General features: G+C 34.1%; 1 protein-coding gene across 1 annotated transcript in view; it reads left to right on the top strand.

The window, feature by feature from the left end:
• The window catches only part of LOC150081532 (midasin), a 1,449,634-nt gene that overhangs the window by 883,682 nt on the left and 547,556 nt on the right, over nt 1-18,396 (top strand). Inside the window, exons 48-49 of the mRNA XM_090380238.1 lie at nt 5,467-5,666; nt 14,823-15,142. Of these exons, the coding sequence (XP_090236364.1) occupies nt 5,467-5,666; nt 14,823-15,142 (520 nt within the window). The remainder of the gene's footprint in view (nt 1-5,466; nt 5,667-14,822; nt 15,143-18,396) is intronic.

Raw genomic sequence — 18,396 nt, 5'->3', positions numbered from 1 at the left:
ACAGTTGGTACGTTTCTCTTGGGTGACTACTATCCATATAGGGTACTTTGCATTTGCCAGTGTTAAACTTTAACATTTGCCTGTGTCATTAACAACCCTGTCAATCTTTGTATCATCTGCAAACTTGGACATTAAGCCTGATATGCCTTCATCGATATCATTGATAAATACACAAAACAACAATGGACCCAGCACTGAACCCTGGGGGACTCCGTTAACAACATTAGTCCATGTAGAGCAGTGTCCATTTATTACCACTCTCTGCCATCTCTCACTCAACCATCCCTTTATCCATTGCAGTAACTTGCCCTTAATGCCATACTGTTCCAATTTGTATAGCAGTCTTCAATGTGCAATGGATTCAGAAGCTTTACTGAAATCCAAGTATATGATATCAAAATTATTTTTTGCATCCAGTTCCTTTGTAACCACATCATAATACCCAATCAACTTGGTCAGACAAGACTTCCCTTAACAAACCCATGCTGTGTCTGAACTATTGCTGCTGTCTTGTCTAGGTGATCCTGTATCACCTCTTTAACCAGAGACTCCGTTATTTTTCCTGGAACAGAAGTTAAACTAACAGGTCTATAATTATTTGTGTCACCTTTTGAACCCCCTTTGTGAATTGGGGATACATTTGCACATCTCCATTCCATGGGGACCTTCCCTGACTCTAAAAATGCTCTCATACTTAAGGCTATGGTTTGCTTACTTCCTTTGATGCCTCCTTCATTATAACTGGATAGATTCCATCTGCCCCAGGTGCCTTTTTTATATTTAACTTCAACAATCTATCCCCCACTTTGCTCTCAGTTATTATAAAATCACTTATCTGTTAGATATTGATAAACTTCTGGTATTCCCCTCCTTGAGTAACTCCTCATGTGTGAATGTAGATGCAAAATACTCATTCAGTTTATCAGCTACTTGAGCAGGATCATCAATAGTCGGACCATCTATGTTAAGTGTACCACTCTGATTCATCCCCTTCTTTCTAGAGTTTGCATAGGTAAAGAACTCTTTGCTGTTTTTCTTTGCGTCCTTTGCCAAAGATTTCTCATAATCTGCCCTCGCCTGCCTAACCTCCTTTGTGACTTGATTACAAACTAGCTTATATCTGCCATAGGCTTCTGTGTCGCCTGATAATTTATATGCACCCCATGCATTTTTCTTCTCTGCCATGAGCCTCATTAATTCATAAATATCCATTTGGGCCCGAACCTCGAACAGTATTTCTTAGTTTGTATGAAAAGCCTAGTAGCCTCCAAGATTAAGTCCCTGAAGGCTTCCCATTTAGATTTCACTGCTGGTAACATCATCAATTGATCCCACTGTATAGAATTTAAAAACTGTCTGAGACAATTGTAGTCACCTTTACGAAAACAAAAACCCTTCCCTTTACCCTTGATGGTAGTTACATCTTTAAGTCAATCCGACATCAGTAAGTGTAATCACTGTCACCTAGTGGTTCCTTTATCTGCAAATTCTTAATACATGACTAATCATTGCTGATAATCAGATCAAGGGTATTACACCCTCTAGTTGCCCCTCAAACATTATAAAAGAAGAATTCAATAAATTGATGTCTAATAACAAAAAATTATAGCTTCTAAGTGTGGTACTCGTTAGGTGGTACACGCTGAAAATAAATATTACAATTGGCAAATTGTAACTAAAAGCCACAATTTCATGTGTCGGCATTTTCATTTTATGGTTCCCTCTATTTTCACACAAACCATCCCCAAACCATAGTGTTTCACACAAACAGTCTACTTGCAACTAATTCTTTGTTTGTATATCACAAAGGCTGTGAATAGGTTTGCCCGAATTGGTTCCTCATTGATGAATGCTATTTAATTAGAAAGTGTCCCGTGGCTTTCAGGGCAAGGGTTAAACAATGTCTGGCAGAGAGAGAAGTGTACTGCAGACACTATTTCAATCATCAGAAGTTTTGCTTTATGGTTTTCAGATTCCCTGTATTAGTTTTTTTCACAGCATGAGTCTACTTGTGGTTAATTCCTCCTTTGTATTACGCAAACAGGATGGTTTGGGCACAGCCTATAAACAATACATTTTATAATCTTTTTATTATATGTATATCTGTACTGTAATATTACAAGATTGCATGAAGATACATTTAGAAGCGCTAAACGAGTTATCGGAATAATTAATAAATGAAGTGATTGACACAAATGCAAAGAAAAACCATTGAAGAATAAGATTATTATGATACTTGCATGTTTGATTATAATTTGTATGATTTGTTTTTTTGCAAATTTTAATCGGTGATTTTCATATTATTAAACTGTGATTATTGTCAGTAACATGGTTTTTGTTAACTGACTATTAGTATTTAGATGTTAAATAATAAATATAAATCTGTATATTTATGAATGTTATAATAAGTTATAATATCTGTATATCAAATATCTGGCTAATTGGTACCTTCACTGTATATGTAAATCCTCTATTTCCCAAATTATAACTGCAAATACCAAAAAGTGGCATACCTCATTATAGATACTTATAGGTTTACATCGAAATTGACAGAATTATAATCTCCATTATACTAATAGAACAGTCTATCCCAACACATAAATAAGAAATTTCTTATTTATATAAATAGTGCCATTGGGATTTATGTAAATTTTGTATAATATTCCTAATTTAATTTTTATCGATGTCATTGACCTCTAGATAGTTACATGAAATCATATACAATATATTGCCAATTTCATAGATTATTTTTTACCTATTCACAGTGGTAATTTTTAAAATTTTTAATAAATAAACTGTAGAAAAAATCACCTTGGTAGGTTTTTGTGAGATATTTCAAATTTAACAGAATGGTTTGAATGAGAATAAGAGTGAAATAGGAAAAATATGTATTAAAAAAATATATATGATATGATTAGTGCTGTAGAAATCACTACCTTCAGTTTATACCTATAGTCATTTGGTGTCTGGATTGATAATATGGATTGGCTGTAAATTTCCTTGTAGTGAATTTATATTTCTGTATATGTGTAAAAGCTACTTTGAGTCCCAAACTGCTGTAGTTGTTTCAGCTGTATCAACTTCAGGTACCATTTATGCTACTGTCCACATTTTTATTGATTTGGTATTGATATTAAAGCATTATTTGTATGGTTTCTTTCTTTATTATTCATATTTTATATTTATTGGGGATTTTTGCTTATTCCTTTGGTCTTTTTAACCTTGTGCATCTATTTCACAATAATTGGCCTATAATTTTTTTTATATTTATAATACTTCTCTTACATGTTTATTGGGGGTTTTTTTTTTTTTTTTATATATATTTATTTTACTCATAGGTCCTTTGTGGTATTTTGTTTATATTTGGGTTCTCTAGTAATCCAGGAGAGCATTTAGTCACAGTATGTAGCTTTTTTTTTTGCTGTGCAAAAAGAGTGGCATATAATACATATTATTCACAATTATCTTGTACCTGTTTTTTCTTTGTTGAACTATTTTATTGCATTATATGCGATTCTGACATTCTTATTGTGTAATCCTCTTATATGGAAATAATATGCTATGTTATGACATGGCATTTATGGATATCTCATATATCTTTTGAAAATTGTTTCTCTCATTTTATTCTTATATTATTGTTGTAATTTTCTATTATAAAGGATGGATATATATGTTTGCTTTCTTTCATTTATTTTATTTTTTTTAAACATGAATTTTATATTGCCCTTTATCTTATTGTTATTATACAGTCATGTCAATTAGCTCTGATTCAAACTTTCTGATTTGAAGATGGTTTTCCCTCAGGCATCTCTCATGCATTCATAATTGCACATTTCATTTGAAATCACTGTACAAAGTATATTTATATATATATATATATATATTGTGATTTAATATATATATCTATCCTTACATGTTATGATTATATTTACCAACCAAATATATACTGTGTGTGTGTGTGTGTGTGTGTGTGTGTGTGTGTGTGTGTGTGTGTGTGTGTGTGTGTGTGTGTGTGTGTGTGTGTGTGTGTGTGTGTGTGTGCAGTAAGAACCCCATATCTACGGGGATACCTTCCAAGACCTACCGTGGATGAACACCTGCCGACCCCGTATATAACGTGATTTTCTTGTACATACATACATACGTATAATAAAGTTTAATTGATAAATTAAACACACTATAAAACATTACCAACATTAAATACAGTAATAGTAAAGTACAGCAGACTCTCGATTTACCGGGACACTTCAAGACTCCAAATTAAAAAAAATAATAATAATTAATCAACCAGAAGTTGATTTTTTTTAAATGAGAATAAACCCTTTTTATTTTCATTTTATTAGTATTTTGTAGTAGTAATTTTACTTTACAGTTCCTCCACTTTATATTGGCTTGGCAGTTCAGCCCATAATTTACTTAATTCATCAAAACCTCTAGGATATTAACATTCTTTCACCTTTCACTAATATACTACTCTTCTGTTTCTGCTTTCCTCACCCTTATAGTTACTGGCACCTTGTGTAACTTTCACATCCATTTGTGCATACTTAATTGAATTAATATTATTACAACTTACTTATATATATATATAAGTATATATATACTTATATCAACCCTTGCTATTATATCATTTAGGCCTATCCAACCAATATCATTTATTTAAAGATTTTCATCTTCTCTTGTTTTTGCACACCACAAACATAATATTAAATAAGGACATTAAAAAAAAATAATAAAGATTTTGCTGAGTTATAGAGATATCTTATTTCACATTAGAAATCATTATATTTACTTTCACTTACAGTTTAATCATTTTCCAATGAAATAAAAGTCTGTTATTAACTTTAGCATTTTATTATCTACATAGATGTGGGGGTTCAATACAGTGTATCCTGGATAGACTGTGACTACTGTTAGCCATGCTAGTCTATCATATTAATTCTCCATAGTAATAATGTTTTATTGCATTCTCATTCGTTAGACTTTGATAAATTTCATATTTCCATTTTGGTGTATGTCAGCAGTGCTTACCAGTAAAATATTGCACCTCCTAGTAAATTAATTCTACTCATCATTTATTTATAGTTAATCTAATTATTTGAATATTTAGTATTTTAATTATAGTCCAATTTTTTCAGTATTGTTTTTTAAAATTGTGTAATCTTTATTGCCTTTTATTTTTACATCTTTCATCCTATTCTAACATTTTCTAGGCGTGACATCTTATACAATGAAGACAGCACCCATTTTTTTTATTTTATTGCATCTTTTAAAGATGTTCTACTTTATTTTTGAGCTGAACTGCATGCACTTGAAGATATAATTTCTGTAGCTGTTTTTTTTTTTTTTTTAAATTCTCATATTCATCCATTCTGCTTCATATAGTGCATTTATAAAGTATTTTCATCTATTAATCTTCTATTTCAATATCATATATTGCCTTATATATATTTTTCCCCCCTACAGAGGATGGAAGAGCTTGTTAATGATACAATTGCTCACATGGATCATGAGGAAATTAATGAAATTAAATTTGCTAGCCACGTTCAACCTCTTTTACCATCTTCTGTTGATTATCAGTTAAACAGCAGTGTTGCCAGAGTTAAAAATCAAGCTATGCTGTGGACATCACTTCTAAATAATTTTATAATAACTTCCATAACTGGGTAAGCTCTGTCTTTGTATCTATGTCTGAATTTTTTATACCTTGGCTTTAGAAAAGTACTAAAATAATGTATTTCTGTAAAGGATCCTCTAAATATTTATTCTACAAGTTGTATTAGTATTGGTATTAATAGTGGCAGGTGATGCAAGAAAGCAATCTTCAAATAAGCTTCAGGGGATGGGAAAATAACCATTCATAATAACTGCAATAAATACACCAACTATATATATAACAAAGTCTTTAATAAAATTAAATTAAATTAAACACAAGGTAATATTGTATATTTATTAAATATATAATATAAAATTTAAAGTCAATATATAAAATAGAATATACTGATAAAAGTATGGAATTAAAAGCGATAAAAATAATAAATAGATCAAATTAAAAATATACAAATATTACAGTGTTAAAAGCAATAAACACCACATTGAAGCTTTCGAAGTCTTATTTTTAATCAAAGGAAACTTAACAGCTATTCTACATCTTTAAATAATGCCGGCAGGATCACAGTTCTCAGTGAGTGTTACTGGAGGAGCACGGGGAAAGTGAGCTAATACAGCTTCAGCCAAAAAAAAAAAAAAAAAAAACTCACACCACCTGTCCATCCTTTCCAATACTTTGTATAGTTCTTCCTTGAATTTATTCAAACTACTCACTTCCACAACAACAGATGGAAATTATTTCCAACAATCAAACACACACTGGCTGAAAGCAAACCTCTTCACATCTATCCTGCAACCATTCTTCCTCAGTTTGAATATATACCCCCTTGTATGTGTAGTCTGAGAGGAAGAATGCCATCATCATTAAGCTTACTTAATCCATTCAAAGCCTTAAACACTTCAATCAGATTGCCTCACAGCCTAGTCTCCAGATGCTGCAATTTGCAGAACTGAATCCTTTCTTTGTAAGGCTAGTTCCCTTTTGCGTTTTGTTCCCTTTACCAATCTCGTTGCCCATCTCTGCACTCGTTCAAGTAGCTCAAGATGTTGCCTAACCATTACAATGGGATAATCCCCTCCTTCACCCTGCTAACAAAATTCCTAAATATCAATGACCAAACCCCATGAGCTGTCCTGGAAGCCTGTCTGCATTAGTGATGGAACTTCATGTACGACTATTCAATTACCCCAAGATCTTTTTCATTTTCCACTACCCTGAGTGTGTTACCAAACAGTTCATATGTTAATCTGGGATTACTGCTACATATATGCAGTACCTTGCATTTGTAAATTTTAAACTTCAGTTATCATTTTGCAGCCCATCTGCCTAGTTTTCTAGATCTTCTTGGTGTAGCACACTTGATTACTGTCATTAACCACCCTTCGAAACACTGGATCATCTGCAAACTTGTAGATGAACATTGCATACAAATAGTTCCTAGAAAATTTATGCCTTTATTTATTACACTAATTCATTATTGGGAGAGGCAGTTGAACCCCAAAATGTCAATTACCATATTTTTTAAACAAATATAGAGATGTAAAAATGACCATAAAGGTTCCAATCCAGTTACTTTTTTAAATAGCATTTTCCTGTCATTTAAGTGTTGTGCTATATTTTAATAATATACTACTATGTATATTATTAAAATTCATTAATGGGCATGTTACTGTAAATGTACTTAACATACAGCACAGTGTTAATTGCGATTTTGAAATGATTTGGTCTGAAAAGTAAATTTTTATTACATATGAGAAATTTAAAGTCATATATGCAGTTTAAGGCTCTCAGCACTTTAGCACTAGTAGTAGAAAATGAAACAAGAAAGCAAGCTTATATAGCATCAGCAAAAAAAAAAAAAAATCCCTTCCCATTTCACCTATTCATTCTCTCCAATAGTTTGTCTAGTTCTTCCTTGAATTTATTTAAGCTATTGATTTCCACAACAGATGAAAGGTTGTTCCAGCAATAAACCACCTGCTGCCTAAAGGCAAACATCCACACATCTGTTCTGCAACCATCTGTCCTCAGTTTGAATGTTTCCCATCATGTGTGTACTCTGTGCAAGAGGAAGAATCTCATCAGCATTGAGCTTGCTCAATCCATTCAAATCCTTAAATGCCTCAATTAGATCACCTCGCAGGTACCTAGTCTCCAAATGCTGTAGCTTGCAGAACTGAAGCCTTTCTTGGTAAGAGCACCCCTTTGTTCCCCTCATCTGTCTCATTTGCCTTTCTCTGTACTCATTCCTGTAGGTCTACATCTTTCCTAAAATGACGACTCCAGGGTTGTCTGGGTAGCCTGAGGGTTGTCTCATATAATGGGATAATCACCTCCTTATCCCCGCTAGCAAAATTCCCATATATCATTGACAAAACTCTATGAGCGGTCCTAGCCGCCTGTCTGCACTGCTCAGAGAGTGCAGACAAAAACAAAAAAAAAAATGTTCACACAACCATTCCCTCTAAAAGTCTGTCCAGTTCCTCCCTGAATTTATTTAAGCTATCAACTTACACAACTATAGATGGAAGTTTGTTTCAGCAATTAACCACCCACTGACTAAAGGCAAATTTCTGCACATCTGTTCTACAATTGTCTTTCGTAAATTTGAATTTATGACCCCTTAGGTTTGTAATCTGAGCAAGTAGAAGAATCCCATCAGAATACAACGTGCTTAACCCATTCATGGCCTTATACCCCTCAATCAGATCACCTCGCAGGTACCTAGTCTCCAGCTTCTGCAATTTGCAGAACTTAAGCCCCCCCCCCTTGCTAAGAGAATCCCTTCTTTCCCCTCACCAATCTTGTTGCCTTTCTCTGTACACACTCAAGCAAATCTACATCCTTCCTAAAATGACATCTCCAGACCTGTACACAATACTCAAGGTGTGGCCTGACCATTGCCGTATACAAATGGATAATCACCTCCTTTTCAATGTTAGTAAAATTCCTGTATATCATTGACAAAACCTCATGACCTGCTCTTGCAGCCTGTCTGCATTGCTCAGAAAACTTCATATCTGACTGAACAATTAATCCCAGGTCTTTTTCATTTTCTACCACCCTAAGTGTAGTACCACACAGTTGGTACGTTCCTTTGGGATTACTTCTACCCATATGTAGTACTTCGCATTTGTCAAAGTTAAACTTCATTTGCCACTTCTCAGCCCATCTGCCCAAATTTTCTAGGTCCTGTTGCAGTAGCACACTGCCATTACTGTCATTAACAACACTGCCAAACTTTGTATCATCTGCAAACTTCAACATTAAGCGTGATATACCTTCATCAATATCATCAATAAATATGCAAAACAACAGTGGGCCCAAACCCTGTGGGACTCCACTAATAACATTAGTCCACGAAGAACAGCATCCATTGATTACCACCCTCTGTCTTCTCCCACTCAACCACCCTTTTATCCATTGTAGCAACTTAACCTTAATACCATTCCACTCCAATTTGTAGAGTAGTCTTCCATGCGAAACAGTGTCAAAAGCTTTCCTGAAATCCAAATATATGATATCAAAATTATTTTTGCATCCAGTTCCTTTGTAACCACATCATAATATCTTATCAGATTTGTTAGACAAGACTTTCCCTTAACAAACCCATGCTGTGTCTGAATTATTGCTGCAGTCTTGTCTAAATGACCCTGCAATGCATCTTTAACCAGTGACTCCATTATTTTATCTGGAACAGAATTTAAACTAACTGGTCTGTAATTACTCGTATCACCCTTCGATCCCCCTTTGTGAATTGGGGATATATTTGCACATCTCCAATCCGTGGGCACTTCCCCTGATTCCAAGGATGCTCTCATAATTATGGCTAAGGGGTTGCTTAGTTCCTTTGCTGCCTCCTTTAATATAACTGGATAGATCCTATCCACTCCAAGTGCCTTCCTTCTGTTTAACTTCTACAATTTCTCCACTTTGCTCTCAGTTATTACAAAATCATTAAGCACCCTGTTACAATTTGATAAACTTCTTGCTACTTCCTTTATCATTATAGTACCACACAGGTGATATGTTACTCTGGAGTTACCACTACCTATATGCATTTCTTTGCATTTGTTAATATTTCAATTTCCATTTCTCAACCCACCTGTCTAATTTTTCTAGGTCCTGTTGCAGTAGCATACCATCATTCCTGTCATTTACCCCAGGGGCTCACATCTGGTGAGTATGGGCTTTGCACACCAAGGGTCCTGAGCTGGGTATTATCATTCTTCTCTTTCTTCTTTCTTGGTGATTGCCTTCTACTTTTGACTCTCTCTCTCACTCTCAGGGTAACTTGGGGATTTTTTTTTTTTTTGGCTGGTGCAGCATATGCCTCAGGCTTCCTTACAACACATAGTTAATAATAATAATAATTAACTACCCTGCCAAACATTTTATCCTCTCAAACTTGGACATTATTCCTGATATGCCTTCATCATTATCATTGATAAATATAGAAAACAAAAATGGGCCCATCACTGAACGCTGGAGGATTCTACTAATAACATTAGTCCACAAAGAACACCTCCGTAGACAGGTGGGAAGGAGCAGCAGTGCATAGCACACGCTTCTTGATTAGATCGGGGTTCGAGCCCGTCACCACCAAATACGGAGGATGTGGAAAGGTCAGGGAATGACCTCCGCATATTCCCGGAACAATATGGCCTTAGTTGCTAATGCTCCCAAAAAACAAACAAACAAACAAGCAGACACTTTCAAATTCAACCCTAATTCACAGCCTTTTTTCAACAGTGACCTGTACTTGTTAAGTAATTCTGCCGGTCTCCTACTCTTGATATCAGTTGTGCCAACGTGTATAACTATATCACTTTTTGTGCCCTTAAAAGATGATATCCGCTCTACAAAGTCATCAACCTATGCCCCTGGCAGACATACCCTGGTCCTGTTCCACCTATCCTTTTTACAAAGCATGTTCCCCATTTCCCTGACAGTAGAGTCACCATCAGCTACTAGTTCCTGTGGGACCAGCGCATTCTGCCTTGGGGGTTGTCGCTGTGTTGCGTGATGACCAAGTGCAAGCTCTGGCGTTGATGTGGGCAGCTGAGAGCTTGATGGGCCCCTCAATTTAGTTCCTTCGAGGGCATCCACCCTGTCCTTCAAGCTCTCATATAGGCCCATAACAACGCTGAGTTGTTGTCTGATTTCGATACACTCCTTGCATCGCGCACACACAAAGACATCCCCCATGGCAATATCATGTCCCGACTTGCACTTTCCGTTGATCCCTTTCCCTTCATCGTTGTAATAAGTAAATAGGAATGAAGAGAAGATTCTGAAAATTTGTATTTTTTTTATATGATTGAAGATTTCAGTGAAGGGGAACTCATTTCATCATAATACTGTAATGTAAAACCCACAGAATTCCAGTTATTGGTATTATTGCAAATGCAATAAGATCGAGTTTACTACCCATTTATTATTATAAAATAGATTGCGCTAACAGAAAAGCCCAATAAACTGGAAAGTGTAAATTGTTTTTATTGTGTAAGGTTGTGTTCTCCAGAAACGTGCTTTAAAAATATATCACAAAGGCATTCAAAATTGATTCTTATAACAGAACATATGATAACGATGAAAGTGTAGTGCAATTTCCATTATAAAAATGACCTTTTAGTGATATAAAGAGCTTAGTTATATAGCGAAAATTTCACTTCTTCCGAGGTCATGAAGCGAATTACCAAAAAATATATCTATGTTATTGGGATCACAGTGAGGTTTAGGTTTAACTATGTATTTAACTATGTTTAACATTTAGAGGTTTAGGTTTAACTTTGTATGTGTGTTATTTATTTATTATTATTATTATTTTTAATTTTTTGCAATTTTAATTATTTTTAATTATTTGTTAATTATTTTTAATTAGGCCAAGATATGAAGCTAAAGGCATTAAATACATAAAGGCAAGAATTTAGATAAATATGAAATAAGATAAAATAGAACAAAATTGAATAAAATAATAAATATAAGCGTAATATTGACCCCATACCAGTTTTACAATATAGTAAAAATATAATGGATAGCATCTAAATAAGAGAGGGGGGAATACCACATATTAAAAATAATATTAACATTAGAGTGGAGTAAATTTTTTGTTGCAAACTAGTTTAGAAATCCATTGGTGCAACAAATAGTAACCCAGTCAAGAGACAAAAGATCTTGTCTCTTACCTCTTGACTAGGCGCCTCCGTAGCCAGGTGGGAAGGAGCAGCAGTGCGTAGCCACACGCTTCTTGATTAGACCGGGGTTCGAGCTCATCACCACCAAATACGGAGGATGCGGACAGGTCAGGGAATGACCACCGCATATCCCGGAGCAATATGGCCTTAGTTGCTAATGCTCCTAAAAAAAAACCAAATAACAAACAAATAATAACCTCTTGACTGCTAAATTATGTCCACCTACCTAATTCCCCGTTGGCCACCATTTGCTCTGAAAACAGACGCTATTCGCCTAGGCATTGCCTCCACTAATTGTCTGAAGACGTCCAGAGGGGTCTGTAACAATGCTGCCTGCAAGGCTTCACAGTTTCGGAATAGATGATAGTTGTGTGTCCATAGCTTCAGTTCCTGTTCTAAAACATCCCACCGGTGTTCGATGGGATTGAGGTCAGGCGAATGTGGAGGCCAGCCAAAGATGAGTGCACATGTGGGCCCTATAACATGGTGCATTATCATATTTGAAATTTCCATTTCTGTCCAGGAAAAAATGCAACGTGGCAGGGTGCATATGTTCTCCTAAGAACTGTCAGTATCTCTCGAGATCTCAACAATGAAACGTTGGTCCATACTCACCAGGGGTCCTAGTTCTTGCCAGCAAAGCATATCCCATTTTAAGCAACCACCACCACCTACCTGGATATTGCACGATAGGTCCATGTACTTGAGTTGCTTTCACCTCACATGAAGACATCCGTTGGCATGGGGAATCAGGTATTTGGACTCATTTTCCCAGCACACTTGTTTCCAGTCCGTCAATGTCCAAACAGCATGTTGTGGTTGCACCATGGCATTCACCATTGATGATGACCAGTGGCTCTTGGGTCATCTGCTGTAGAATGCCATATGTCTAAGTGTGCAGAACATCATCATTTGGAATATTTTTCTTGTGACCTGCCATTGAGCCCATACAGTGCTACACCGTTTGCTCACCACAAGCATCCAACATGCATAATCCTTTACAGTTCTGTCGGTGGGAGGCGGTTGGACCCTTTCAACACCATTCTTTGTACACCTTAACCACAGTGAGCCGTGAGCAACTGACAAGATATGCTGTTTCCAACATGGAAGAACCTGACGAATGAGCTCTCATAATTATGCCCTTTTGAAACTCCATGATGTTTATATCCTTACTGTATAACTGCTACTTTATCACTTTATCTTGCCTGACAGATGCAAATTAGCACTACTGTAGTGTACAAAGCTTTTTTTCTCTTTATACTGCAGCTTTGCAGCATAGTCCATTACTAATGGGGCGCCTCTGTAGCCGGGTGGGCAGGAGCAGCAGTACATAGCACACGCTTCTTGATTAGACCGGGGTTCAAGCCTGTGACCACCAAGTACGGAGGATGCGGAAAGGTTAGGGAATGACCACCGCATATCCCCGGAGCAATATGGCCTTAGTTGCTAATGTTCCTAAAAACCAAATAACAACAACAACAACAACCATTACTAATGGGGTGGTCATGAGTCAGTGATCACCAAGTGTATATTATTTGTAAATCCTATGTTTTTGTGCCGCTGGTTTTTATGTACACCAGGTCAGATGCACTGCTTGCTCCATCCTAGTTATGGCTCTGCTGTGAATTGTTCATTAGTTTATTGGTATAAAAGGATATATTGATACTATTCTACCCAAAACTCCCACTAACTAAATAAACTTGACCATATTTCATATTTTTTATAAACTGCCTTTGGGCATGGATTTTGGGTTTAAAAGATCATTTGATCATCAAATGTTAATTACATTTATTTTTTAATATAAAATTACTTTGTTGATGCAAAACACTGTTAACTCTTAATGCAATACTTCTGTATTCCTGAATCCTTTCCTGGGTTTCTGGATAGTGTGTATGCAAACTGGATTGATTTTTTTCAAGGAATTTGAGTTTATAAAAATTGAAAATATAGCTTTTCAATTTTTATAAACTTTCAAATTCCTTGAAAAAAATCAGTCATGCAAGAATTTATATGCATATAGATGCATATAAATGATTTTAAATATAATTTTTTTCCTATTTTTATTTTACAGTGAACAGTAGTGCAAGCTTGTAGAAAATAAAATCAAAATGCAAAAATGTAAAAAATTTAACGCATTTATAAAGAATTCTTAAAATTTCTAAAATGATCATAAAAATATTTAAAAGTGCTTTAAAAATTTATTACTTTTTATTTTAATGCAAATGCAGTTTCATCAACTTCTTGATCTGTATTTCAGAAAATTTCTTGAAGACAGTTTGCATGTTTCCACTACTTTGCAATATAGCAATGCAAGATACATAAGATATTCAATATTAGTAAGATCAAGAAATTATGTTTCTTTTTTCTACTTATATTCCAACATTATGGTGTAAACCGTTTTTTTTTTTTTTTTTTTTTCTGGTGACAATGTTGTCATTTCTTTCTTTCTTAGTATTACAATGATTCACAAGAGATTGGTTGATTTTTTTTTAAATTTGTTAATTGATAAAAGATTAAACAGCAGATTATTATCTGATGTTTAATCTTTTATTTTAGACTTATTGTATGTAATCCTATCTTGTAACATGCTGTGTAGCAGAGGTTTGCAATCTTTCAAAAATGGTGTGCTAGATTCATTCTCATGGGCTGGGCATTCATTCTCATAAGTAGCAGTGGTGAAATCAGGGATACTAATTGCTGATAATTTGAAAAAATAAATCATACAGAATGAGAACTTTTGAAATGTTTTTCTTTCAAATTTTTTGGACATGGGTATGCCTGACTGTCTTTGTGGTAGCTTTTATGACTTGGGATGATTAAATTTAATCATCACATTATGCATTTTGTGTTCATCTCCAATGTTGGCTCTACCACCAGTTTCATAATTTGCTGACCTCTGTTAAATTGGGCAACCAGCTAGGATTATATTGTGGTATATTTTTTGTATTGTGATTTACAAGATAAATTGATTTTATATACTCTATAGTTTAATAATATTTTTCTGTTTATTTCAGAGAAAAAATAAATTATCCAGATATTATTACCGATCCTTTGTCATTATTGCCTTCTCCCCAAACTACATTTGATTGGATCAAGTTGTTTTGTTCGGCTATTAAATTATTTTATGCAAATAGCACTGCAAGTGATTGGAAAATAAAAGAAGTTTGGTTACAAGAGTTTGTTCGTGAAAAGTGCATTGAGTATCCACAGTATGATGATATTTCCCAAGTTCTGAAAAATGTTTTAATAATGAGCAGTGAATTTTTCAGTAATGTATTCACATGTCAAGTTACAGAAGAATTAGTACACATAATTGAAAATCTTGTTAGTGCAGGTAATATTTTCATACTTAATTAATTTATTTATAAATCCTATATAGTGAACTCCCTCTTAACTGGCCTTTTTCTAGAAGCCTGATTGATCTATGATATAGTTTAGTCACTTAACTTACTCAGTCATCATAAAATAATTGGCCTATTTTGGATCACATCTTACAGATCCTTTAATAAATTTTCTTAATATATTTGTCATTATATTATCATAAAAATGTTTGGTTTACTTTGTTTTCTCAAAATTAGGTCAGTTGTATATTGAGATGTGCTGATAGGGGCATGAGATAAATGTAAGCATTTCAACTTTTTTGGCTGATCTGCACACATTCTCTTTCCCTTTCTAATTGTTTACAGTAGTTGCTACCACCATTCTTCATTGTTATATGGAGAAGGCCTTGGTTTGATTCCCATCTCAGAGGAGAAATTTTAATGTAATTTTTTTGAATCAGTGCCAAGCTGATATTTTCTTCCAGAACCTCTCTCTCTCTCTCTCTCTCTCTCTCCATCTAACAGGCAAATTGACCACAGAATATGTACTTACATTCAATTTAATACAAATTCCTCCATCACTTTTTATTTGCCTTGGCTGAAAATTAATATCATAGTTTAAAGTAGATAAATTATTATTATATATATTTTCTAAATTTTCAGTAGTCGAACTTTTTCAATAAGAATATTTGCAATGTCTTTCAGAGAAAAAAAAAATCATTTATCCAGATACATATAAATATATAAAATATTTTATTGTAATGGGGAATATATATTGAAAACTTGTAAAAGACGGTTGTATAAAAGTAGTGAGGACAAGCAAATCTATGGCAAAAGAAAAGTCATATAACATACAAATTTCAGTCTCACTCTCAGGATATTGTGTGAAAAAAGGACAGAATGTGGGCCTCTCTTTCTGACGTAATCATTATGCAAGTAAATACAGTAAATTGTAAAATCTAACACCTTACAATCCAAAATTCTTTAAAATCCCGCACATTTTACATTACATTTAAAAAAAGAATCATTTTAAAATCTGTAAATATTAAAAGCAATCCAACACTCGTGTCAGTGATTGCATTTGTCTTTAAGAATTATTCAAAGAAAGGTAACATTTATGATCTAAACTGTTATTTTGACCACTAAAAATTAAACTTCAAAGATAATACAGTAATTTTAATTCTCACAATAGCAGCGATTTGCCCTGGTACTTACTACTTTCAAACCATTGGCATTGCCCCTCATCAAATAGCAGATCTATAGAAGTTACACACAAGGCAAAGCGGTTCACAACTTTTTTGATGTGAGCTTCTATGTGGTACGTGAAATTACTTTTTAAAGTCCTTATATAGCTGAATCTATCTGTTTTGCTTGAATGGTGACCTTAGAGACCACCTGCTATCTCATGAGGAACCAGGTAGTCCTGAACAGGCTGTCACAGCAGTCTCATCTTTTAATATATATATTTAAAGATGAAATATTATATTTTTACACACACCAAGATAACCTGATAGGTACATGTTTTCTAGACTGTAAGACACTATAATGGCAATGTGTATACTATATTGTATACAGTGATTCTCAAAAAAATTGCATCACCTCGTTTTTTAGGTTGTTTGACCTTGTACTGGCAGCTAATCTTTTAGAAATATCTGAAAGGACATACGTGCCATAGCTGAGTGGTCAGGCATGAGGATACATAAGTACACATGCTTTGAGTGACCGGAGTTCAAGCCTGTAACTACTAAATACTGTGCTATTTCTTGTATTCTTTCAATGTTGTGAACTCCTCTGACCATGTGGTCATCCCGGAGTATAAACTGAAAAATTTATTTATTTATTAATAACAATACACATGTGAAACTATTTGCTAAAACATAACACACTAGTACATCAACTAACTTAATTTTTTTTCACTTTCTCTCAATTGTCAGAAAATCATTTAGTTTCCAGTTATAATTAGTACACTTCTGATATTCCCATTCCTAAAATCTTCATATGTGAATGAATAGATGCCAAATATTTATTCATCTTGTGGTTTTGCTATTCAGATCTGTTGAACCAATTTGGTTCCTCCTTTCCCCTTTATTGTTAATGTAAGCAATGAATTCTTTAATAATTTCTTCTCTTTCTCTGAAAAAGGTACTCACTGTCTGCCATAATCTTCCTAACCCCCCCCTTAGCGACCTGATTGCAGACTAATTTATACTTACTCTTGGTGTCAGTGACCCCTGATCATTTATAATCAACTCATCGATGTATTTTTCTTCTCTGCTATTGATCTGAAACATCATCTTGCATCAACTTAGGCCTATACCTTGAACAGTATCTCTTATTTAGTATAAAAAGCTTAGTAGCTTTTACAATTACTTTCCCGAATACTTCCAATTTAGCATTTACAGTTAGTAACAATATTAGTTAAAAAACAACTCATGCTTATATAAATTCATCATTACGCTGTTTTTGTATAAATTTGCCATGTAATGACTCTCCTACTTAGTGACAAAATTTCTCAAAATTTGAAATCATGTTGATCCAAATTACTAACAAAGTTTAATTTTTAAAATGTGTGCTTGTGTAATTAATTGAAATAAATGAAAAAAAAAAAAACAGTTTTGCTCTGATACCGAGTAATATTTTTAAGTTAGAAAGGATCAAGTTCATGATATCATTGATAACTTATAACTACAAGGGCAGTATGAATTTTAAGAAGAATCTTGAATTTCTAGTATTTTATCTAGACACTGAATGACATGCAAAATTCACTAAATTATGGATACAGAATTGAGGAACCTTAGCTCAATGTTTTTTTTTTTTTTTAGGCAAGAAGTCATCAGGGACCCATCAGAAAGCCCTTACATCTGAAATTTGGGTTGCAATCCTTTGAATTTGGGAACCACTGCTATAAACATTATGTCCTTTATTTCTCTGGTTACTTTTTTAATATCTCTGACACAAAATCTCAGATACCTTCTAGTTTCTCACAGTGAGGCATACAATACTTTCCACTAAATGGTTTTAGATGATTAGCTGATATGAACACTTGTAGCCAGTAAATAAAATTAGTGATACAAATACTATTATTGTGGTCAGAGATGATGCCAGAAATTTTCCTGGTTGAAGGCAGATGATAAAATTAAAATATGAAAAAAATTAAAGAAATATCTCTTAAAAGGCTTAAATTTTCTCTTTCAGGCTATACAACACGGAGCAGTTAGTTATTTCTATGAAAATTATACCGAAGCTGTAGTTGTACAATACAATTGTT

Source organism: Mastigoproctus giganteus, chromosome 8, assembly GCF_048544385.1.
Source record: "Mastigoproctus giganteus isolate SK-2022 chromosome 8, ASM4854438v1, whole genome shotgun sequence".
Taxonomy (NCBI): Eukaryota; Metazoa; Arthropoda; class Arachnida; order Uropygi; family Thelyphonidae; genus Mastigoproctus; species Mastigoproctus giganteus.
Note: the sequence above shows the minus strand (reverse complement) of the source record. Positions and strands in the feature narration are given on the sequence as shown.